The 9548-nt window shown below is 52.9% G+C and overlaps 1 protein-coding gene across 1 annotated transcript; it reads right to left on the reverse strand.

Annotated features, from left to right (window-relative positions):
• Positions 1-4443: 4443 nt before the first annotated feature.
• On the reverse strand, positions 4444-5147 carry Gng8 (G protein subunit gamma 8). The gene is made up of 2 exons (XM_050132211.1): positions 4824-5147; positions 4444-4600 (listed from the first exon to the last, which is right to left on the reverse strand). Exons 1-2 carry the CDS (start codon positions 4905-4907, stop codon positions 4472-4474), a joined length of 213 nt encoding a protein of 70 aa, XP_049988168.1. The 5' UTR covers positions 4908-5147; the 3' UTR covers positions 4444-4471.
• Positions 5148-9548: the final 4401 nt, after the last annotated feature.

The raw sequence follows: 9548 nt of genomic DNA on the forward strand, positions 1-9548 counted from the left end.
AAGCTGAGGCAGCAAGAGGATTGCTGGGGGCTTTGAGGCCAGCCAAGACTACAAGGCTAGATCCTGCCTGGGGCGGGGCACGATTTCTTCCCCCCACCTGTAATCCCAGCATTCAGGAGGCAGAAGTAAAATGGTCCATGATCTTCTCTGTCAGCTGGGACTGCAGAGCAAGCTCCATATCAGCCCGGGTTACACAGTAAAGTAAGACCTTGTGGAAAGAAGATGGAGAGAGGGAGGGAGGGAGGGAGGGAGGGAGGGAGGGAGGGAGGGAGGGAGGGAGGGAAAATGGGAGAGCTAGTGAGATGGCTCTTCAGGGGAAGGCGCCTGCCACCAAGCCTAGTTAATGGTTTCAGTTTCATTCCTCTGGACCCACATGGTGGAAAGAGAGAACCAACTCTCACAAGCTGTCCTGTGACCTCCATATATACTCTCATACGTATAAATTAAAATGTAAAATGAAAGAAACAAATAAAATTTGGGCTCCGATTCCTTCAGGTTCTAAGCTGCAAAGGGCTGGGTTTCTGGCGATCCACAAGCCTTGTAGTCTGGGCCCTGTATCCTTCCCCACCCCCAGTTCATCCTTGGCTCTCTCTCTCTGTCCCCCTTTTCCCTTGTGGCTCCCACAGACATGATGCAAGCAGGCTGGAGCGGAGAGAGGTAGGGGCAGGAGCGAGATGTAATTACAGCTGCTTCTGTCTCCATTCTACAGGAAGCTCAGAGCGGGGGCCCAGGGGACCCTAATCCGATGCATTTGCCAGACTCCCCCAAGACCTCCTGGGGAGGAAACCCCAGTAAGCCACTTCAGGAGTCTGAGAGTCCAGTCTCCATCAGCAAAAAATGCCTGATTCTGGAATGGGGTGGGGTCTAAGGGAGTCTGAGGAGAGTGGTTTTGAACTAAATAAGTAAAGCCTTTTCCCCCCTGGTTCTGTGTGTGTCTGCACGCGCATGCACGTGTGCACATGCGCATATGTATATGTGCATAGGTGCATGTTTGCTCAAGTGTGCATGTATGCATACGTGAGTGCAAAGGTGTACAAGCATGTCCTTGTGTGCACAGTAAATGTTTGCGTGCAGGTGCACATATACACATGTATGTGTGCATGTGGAGGCCAGAAAACAACCTCAGATAGTGTTCTTCAAAAACCATTTTTTTCCTTTGTTTTGTTTTGAGATAGGGCTTTTCTGTGTAACCCTGGCTGTCCTGGAACTAACAGAAATCTGCCTGCCTCTGCCTCCCTAGTCCTAGGATAAAGGTGTGCACCGCCACAGTCTCCCTACCCCCCTTTTTGTGACAGGGTCTCTCCTTAGAACTAGGGCTTGCCAGTTTAGCTAGACTGCATGGCCAGTGAGTCTCAGCAACCTGTCTGTCTCTGCCTGGGATTACAACTGTGTTCCGCCATTCCCAGACTTTTTTTAAAATAAAGATTTATTTATTATGTATGCATTGTTCTGCCTGCATGTATGCCTGCACACCAGAAGAGGGCACCAGATCTCATTAAAGGTGGTTGTGAGCCACCGTGTGGTTGCTGGGTATTGAACCCAGGTCCTCTGAGCCATCTCTCCAACCCCCATTCCCAGCTCTCTCTTTTTGTTGTTGTTGTTTTGGTTTTGATTTTTCGAGACAGGGTTTCCCTGTGTAACAGTCCTAGCTGTCCTAGAACTAGCTCTTGTAGATCAGGCTGACCTGGAACTCACAGGGCCTCCCAGGTGCTGGGATTAAAGGCATACGCCACCACCACCACCTGGCCTCATTTCCAACTCTTTATTGCTAGGAATTAAACTCTGGCCCATTTATTCCTGTGACAAACACTTCACTACCTGAGCCATTGTCCTAGTCCCTTAACTAGTTTCTTCTTCCTCTTGTTGTTGTTCTTCTTCTTTTGTTTTGTTTGTTTGTTTGCTTTGAGATGGGGTTTCTCTGTTTCTCCCTGTAGCTTTGGAGCCTGTCCTGGACTCGCTCTGTAGACCAGGCTGGCATCTAACTCACAGAGATCCTCCTGCCTCTGCCTCCCAAGTGCTAGGATTAAAGCCTTGTGCCCCCACTGCCCAGCCCCTCGCTAGTTTCAATGGCAACGTTTCCTTTTTCATCCCACTGTAAGTCCTTAAGCAGCCCCCAAGGGGAATGACAACTCACACTCCTCAAACAACAGCTCTGTAACTCTTCCTCCAGCCAAAGTCATCCTCCGGAGAAAGAGAGAACATCCTAAAACACAGGAAACTTCGAGGCACAGGAAGCTCAGAAACTCATTAAATTCCCAGGGCCCCTCTGCGGGGAAGAGAAGAAGTGAACAGTTGCTGGGGAAGGAGCCCCTTCGTGGAGCTGACCACACATAGGGATGGGAGCTCCAGAGACACAGCTTTCCTGAGTCATCACTATGGTGGATTTTTGGTGATGTGGCTGGCTTTGAGTCACTAACGTTCCTGTAAGTGACCTCGATAAACTAATTGACTCCCCAAGCTAGATCCAGGTGCAATCATTTCTTTTGTCTGTCACTGATAAAACAGATATTTGTTTGTGGGTGCCTCCCAAGGAGGAGCCACATAGCAAGGGCTCACCGAGGCACCGTGGGAGCTTTGTCCAGCTTGAAGCCTTATAAAGTTCCAGGGAAGGCCAGGCATGTCGACACACACCAGTAATCCTAACATTCGAAGGGTTGAGGCAAGAAGATAGTGAGTCTGAAGCTAGTTTGGACTGCATAGCAAAACCCCATGTTTAAAAAAAAAAAAGAACCTGGCAGTGGTGGTGCACGCCTTTGATCCCAACACTCGGGAGGCAGAAGCAGGTGGATCTCTGTGAGTTGGAGGCCAGCCTAGTCTGCAGTGTGAGCTCCAGGTCGGGCTCCAAAGCTACAGAGAAACCTTGTCTCGAAAAACAAAACAAACAAAAAATTACCCTCAGGGAAGCCGGAAAAAAGTACTTTGATGAGAAATATCATTTCTGTGTTGCAACCAAATCAACATATTTAACCATCATCCAGGCCAAAAATAGCCTCCAACCACAAGGGCAAGCCACATACATACTGCTCCAGAGAGTGCCTTGGGAAGTGCAGCAGGGGTCCTCTGTCCTCACAGTTAGAAAAAACAGGACCCCAAATTAGGATAACAGCAGGGGGTGCAGAGGGGAGCTCTGAGTGATTGTCTGTCCTGTCATCTAAGCACATGACTCTTATCCAGGTTCCCACATTTTATCAACCCTGCACCCCAGCCCAGGACTATTCGCAGAGCGTGTATCCAGGGGCGCTTTGGAAGAGTGGGTGGAATGAAGACAGGAGAAGGTGAGAGAGGCCTGCAGCACCAGCTGCTCAGTGAAACCCATCTCTAAACAAGAAGTTAAGAGGAGAGCCAGTGTGTGGTGGCCCACGCCTTTAATCCCAGCACTCAGGAGGCAGAAGCAGATGGATCCCTGAGTTCCAGGCCAGCCTGGTCTACAGAGCGAGTTCCAGGGCATCCAGGGCTACACAGAGAAACCCTGTCTCAAGAGAAAACAAAAACTGAGAAAAAGGAAAAAAAAAGAAAGGGTAAAATGAGGACTGGTGAAATCGCTAAACGGGAAGCGTTTGCCTAGAATCCCCCAGTGAGTCACTATGGCATGACTCAGCAGTAAATAACTTACTTGTTTGCCCTGGGTTCAAATCCTGAGTACCTAAAAGTTGGGGAGGTTGGGCAAGTTGGTGCACTCCTTTAATCCCAGCACTCAGGAGGCAGAGACAGGCAGATCTCTGTAAATTCGAGGTTTGCCTGGATTAAAAAGCAAGTTTCAGGACAGCCAGGTCTATGAAATGAGATCCTGCCCCCCAAAAAGGGGGGGCTCAGGAAAGTTTGTTCAGTGGCTTAAGAGCAAATACCGCTTTTCCAAAGGATCAGGGTTTGATTCCCAGCACCCACATAGTACAGTTCACAATTCTTCTAGCTACAGCTTCAGGGGATCTGACACCCTTTCCTCGGGCCTCTCTAGACACCCACACTCATGTGCACATACCCCCACACAGACACACATATGCATAATTAAAATATTTCTTTTTAAAGTAAGCCAGTGGTAGGCACAACAAGATGTGAAACCTGGACGGATTTTTCAGGGGCTGAGCAGAGGTCCCTAAGTCCCCACTAGGAGGGAGTGCGGGAGATGAGGCAGCTAGGCTGCAGGGAGCTTGAAGTTCTTGACCTCTCAGCTGTATAACTAAGAGGACCACCCTTGACGGCTCAGTTCCTTCAGCTATTCTCAAGCTGATGGGAAATGAAAAAAGGAGCAGGGCTGAGTACTCGTTACTTGTGGGGGTGCAGTGCTTCTCATCCACACCGCTCACACTCCACACACGCTCAGAAAGAAAGAGAAGGGACGGACTCAGGCTCCCCCAAAGGTGGCCCCTATGCTCTGCCCGTGCCTCGTTTCCCCTAAAGTGCAGGCACCACCAAGTCATCAAGTTTATTGGATTCATACTTCTGCGGGGGAGGATAAAGCTGTCTTGAGGGCTCAGAGCAGGATGCAAAAGAGTCGCTTGTCGCGGAAGGGATTCTCGGCGGCGGGAACAGGAGTCACCAGTGGATCATCCTTAGCGTGCGTCTCACAGAAAGCCAGAAGCTCAGCAGCCGCCTGCGACACCTGCAGGCGAGGTGTAGAGATGCAGTTGACCCGCCCTAATGACTTGGTCCCTGGGGGAACGCCCAAATCCCCGCCCCGTATTTTGACCACTCCTTATCTGACCACGCCCCCTGGTCGAGCCCCACCCTCCCACTCATTCCCAGGCTCCTCCCCCAACAGAGCCTGGAGCAAACCCCCACTCCCCCCCACACACACAAACGATTTCCCCCACGGGTCTGCGCACCTTCATGCGATCGATGTTCACTTCCAGCTTCAGCTGCTCCACGGTCTTGCGAGCTTCAGCGATTTTAGCCATGTTGTTGGACATGGCTGCGGCAGAAAAGGGGTTAAATGCCTGGCAGGAGTGGGGCCTGGGGCCTGGAACACGTCTGGATTCCCCCGGGGAGTAGTGAGAAGCAGTGGTGCGACCCAGTAACAGGAGAAGTGGTTGGGGTGACGACCCAAGAGGAGGACAGGAAGATGGAGGGGTACCAGGATGGGGATACCCACCAAGAGGCCTCTGGAGGAAGAGCAGAGGGGGCAGGGGAAGGAAGGAGGGAGACACAGATGGGAGGCTGAGAGGCAGGTGGAGGAGGCAGGGCCAGAAGGACAGGGCCACAGGTGCTTGATCAGAATCTACTGAACCAGGTGCCCTCACCCCCTGGGGATAGAGCTTGAGCCAGGAAGGGGGGTAGCTCCCCAGGCCAATTAGCCGCGACTCCAGGGAGAACTGAGAATTAAGATCTCGGCGGGAGGGGCGCAGAGGAGGCCTCATTAGGGCCTCAGCAGCAGCTGCCCCCCTCTGCCACCCTCGGGGACCCACCCCCGCCCCAGCCTTGGCTACCTCAAAGGCTCCTCTGCTCATTAGCAGGCCGGGGAGAGGGCTGGGGCAAGTCAACCCAGCCAGCTCTGCAAAGGGGCGTTGAGAAGAAAGAGGGGGACAAGAGGGAGAGCCGGGGGAGGGGGCAGAGGGACAAGACACACAAGCTTGGAGAAGGAAAACAGACTGAAGATGGAGACAGAGATATTGGGGGAGATGATGAAGGAAGACGAGAGGGAGAGGAGGGGAAAGGAGGGCATAGGGAAGAAAGAGATACAGGGGAATCGGAAACAGAGGAGACAGGGAGACAGGAGAGAAGGGACCCGGACAGAGGAGGACACGGCAGGGCTAGAAGGGAAATGGAACAAGGAAAGAGGAGAGAGGCGGTGAGGAATAAGTAGAAGGACAGAGAGGATGATGGACACACAGAACTATAAAGTCATTGATTCCTTCCTTCACCCATTCACTCATTCAATCGCGGACGGACAGATGGCAGCCACCAAGCAGCTACTGGACCCCGACAGGAGCCTCCTACCTGTTGCAGCTCAGGGTTGGGATGACTGGCGGGCGACAGAGGCTGAGAGAGGCAGCGGCTGGTCCCCTTCTCAGTCCCGCCCTCTCCCCTGGGGTGCAGCCCCTCAGGACCGCCTCCTTCTCCTAGGCACCACCTGTCTCCACGCCCTAGGTCTGTTTCTCTGGGTCCTCTTGCTATGTATCTCCTTTTCTCCCTCTCTCTCCCTGTTTTTCGGTCACTCTTGTTCCCCACGTGTCTCTCTCTGGGGTCCCTCTTTCACTCTGGCAGGAAAAGATGCACCCTTTAGGTGTGTGTGTTTATGCACATAAACCTCTCCTGGGTGTCCCATGCAACCTCTCCGGGCTTCACACGCAAAGCAGTCGCCTCAGCATCCCCCCATCTCAGTGACTCACTCAGTGGCACACAGACTCAAGTCACCCACACAGGGATGCTCACTACCTTGCTGGGCCACTGGATAGTGCTACCGTGCTGGACGCAAGGCTCAATGCCGTCGCAAGGACGGATTGCCCCACTGCAGTCAGGTACCTATCTTAGAGCGTCAAGCGTGTGTGTTCCACCCACACGTGCAGTTTTAGCTTCTCTTGAAGGTCCCATTCACTTCTCAACACTCACACGGTGACATACAATAACTCCTTCAGAATGTCTGCCAAGTGCTCCATTGCTTAGTGCAGCACAGGACCACATGGTTTTCTTTCCACGGGTGCCTGTGTGTGGCCATGTTTACTCTTGGTCAGTTTCCTGATACACATGGCACACAGTCCTCACACACACACACACACACGTTTTACACACGCGCGCGCGCGCACACACACACACACACACACACACACACGGGTCTTTGTTGGGCCTCACAGTCCGTATTACAAATGCTCACACGCTGTCTCTCTATTCCTCACTCACCTTTGAGTTCCTAACCACCACTTTTGCAAAGGCAATCGCAAACACAGGCCAACCTCTCGGTGTCACGTGATCACCAGTGTCGCAGACACACATTCACACAGTTGAGCACACCAGGTTCCCCTCGTGCCATCACTTGGGTGACGCATGTGATTTCCTTACATACACATGACAGCACGGGCAGGCTCCAGGAAGTTTCTCTCTCAGACCCAGTGCCACACATAGTGGCTCACAGTCTCACCGAAAATCTCAGTGTCACATGACACCTCACTCTGACAGTCCCGCTTAATCCCTCCTTGTCATTCCTAATCTCACTGTGTCAGACAGTCCCACACCAAATCTGAGACGTGCCCTCACATTGGCGTGGACAGCACTACCTCTGGATGTCGCGTGGGACACCACAGCCATCACTTGCTTAGTCGCTCACCCTCGCCGCCCTCAAGGCCCCACTGCTGGCCACACGGTGGCGCCCTCGAGCCAAAGTCACTGGAGGAGCACGAGCAGAAGCAGCTAAGACAAGGCATCTCCGGCCAGCTTTGCAGAAGATAGAAACCGGAGATCTGGGGGACCCGAGAAGCATGTGAGAGAGGGGAGGTGGGTTCCTACGAAGGTGAAAGAAGTGCGGGATTAGAGGGAGAGGAAGAGAACTTTAGAGAGAGGTGAGAGGGGCAGAGAAACTAAGTACGGAGAGAGACAGAAGGACAGACGAGAGGTACAGGGAGAGGTGGCAGGAGACAGATACACAGACTGGGACTTGGAGACAGACACTCAGAGAACGAGCCAGGCCGGCCAAAGGACAAGAAATTCATAGTGCGCCTTCCGGGCCGGACCACACGGCGGGGCGGGGCTGTAGGGGGTTGTGGGTGTGGTCAAGGGCGGGGCTTAGTGGGGTGTGTTGGACGAGGCGTGGCCTGTAGGGGAGTGAGGGAGGGGCTTGACACTCCTTTCCGTTTTGGCTCTCAGGGATCCTGGAACCCTGAGAAGAGGTGGAGTCCGGAGAGGTCTCTCTGTACCGGGAAGCCAGACTGGTCGGGGAAAGATGTCAGTCTCTGATAGCTCCCGCCCGCCCAGTACTGGGGACTGACTCCAAAGTCTCACTCGTGCTAAGCAAGAGCTCTGTCACTGAGCTACATCTACAGCCCTCTGTTGACTTTTTCATTTTGAGACTGTTTCCTTTAGTTGCGCTAGAATGGCCTTGAACTTACTCTGTGGCCCAGGCGACCCTCCTGCCACGGCCATCCCTAGGGAGCTGGGATGACAGGCCTGAGCCGCGTTGATGGCTTTTTGGAACTGGGAGTATGGGACCCTGGCTCCCTGCCCCCTCCCTCGTGGGCTCACAGGGCCAGGTTGGAAGGAGAACACGGCCCACATCTGGAAAGCATCAGGCGAGCCGGACGTGCCAGGGCCCCGAGCCGGGGCTGCGGGAGGGGGAGGGGAGCCAAGGAGCTCCCCCTCCACACACACACACCAGCCAAGCGGTGTCTGCCGGCGCCGAGGAGGGGCCTGGGCTTGCCCCGAGCCCGGCGCCTCCTACAGCTGGTTTTCATCCCCAGATCTGGCCTAGGGTGCCCAGAGGAGGAAACCTAGCTAACTTAATGCTGGAAAGACAGGGTGACGACCCTGTCTCCCAACCAAAGGCTAGAAGAAGGAGAAGGGAGGACAGACGGACACGGAATGGATAACCTCCAGCTCCTTCCTAATGTACAGACCTCAGCAGCCTCTCCATTATTTAAATATATATATTTAAATTATATGAACTTACATTTATATATGTTTATATTTTACTTATTTATTGTGTGTATGCGGAGGTGTGTGACTACACCACAGCCTCGGTGGTGTAGGAGTCAGGGTCACCTTGTGAACTTTAGTTCTCTTCCCATCATGTGGGTCCCAGGGTGGAACCCAAGTCCTCAGGCTGGTGGCAATGGCCTTCAACCGGCTGAGCCATCTCCAAGTCCTTAAGTATTATAAGCATCTTAAACACATCCAGAACCCACAAACTCTCTCCAGCTTCACTCTTTTTTTTTGGCTCCCACATCTGGCCTTTTTCCTCTGACCCTGTCGGCCTGTTTCTTGTAAAGAAGTCACAAGGCCTTTGTCTCAAAACAAGTAATCCCGGCACTGAGGGGCACTGAGGAGGATGAGCCTAGAAGTCTGGAAATCCCAGGATAGCCTGGACTTCCCATCTTAGCTGGTGCTAGAGTGGGACTAGCCTAGAAAGGGTGGCGGGAGAGGGGACTGGGGTGTGTCTCCGCGGGTAGAGTGTTTCCTAGCATGTAGGAAACCCTGGGTACCACATACCTGCAATGCCAGCATTCAGCATGGAGCCAGCCTTAGTTAGTGTTCTGCCTGCATGTATGCCTTCAGGCCAGAAGAGGGCAGCAGATCTCATTACAGATGATTGTGAGCCACCATGTGGTTGCTGGGAATTGAACTCAGGACCTCTGGAAGAGCAGCCAGTGCTCTTAACTGCTGAGCCATCTCTCCAGCCCCACATTTCATTTTCTTAAAGATTTATTTTATGTGTAAAAGCGTTTTGTTGTATATATGTATGTGCACCATGCAGGTACCCATGAACAGTAAATTGTTAGCCACCATGTGGGTGCTGGGAATCGAACCCGGGTTCTCTGCAAGAAGTGCTCTTAACCACTGAGCCAAATTTCCAGCTCCCATCGCAAGCTTAAGAGGATCAGAACAAGAAGTGTCGTCAAGAGGCT

The sequence above is a fragment of the Alexandromys fortis genome, unplaced genomic scaffold, assembly GCF_014885135.2.
Source record: "Alexandromys fortis isolate MF-2015 unplaced genomic scaffold, M_Fortis_MF-2015_v1.1 scaffold_408, whole genome shotgun sequence".
Taxonomy (NCBI): domain Eukaryota; kingdom Metazoa; phylum Chordata; class Mammalia; order Rodentia; family Cricetidae; genus Alexandromys; species Alexandromys fortis.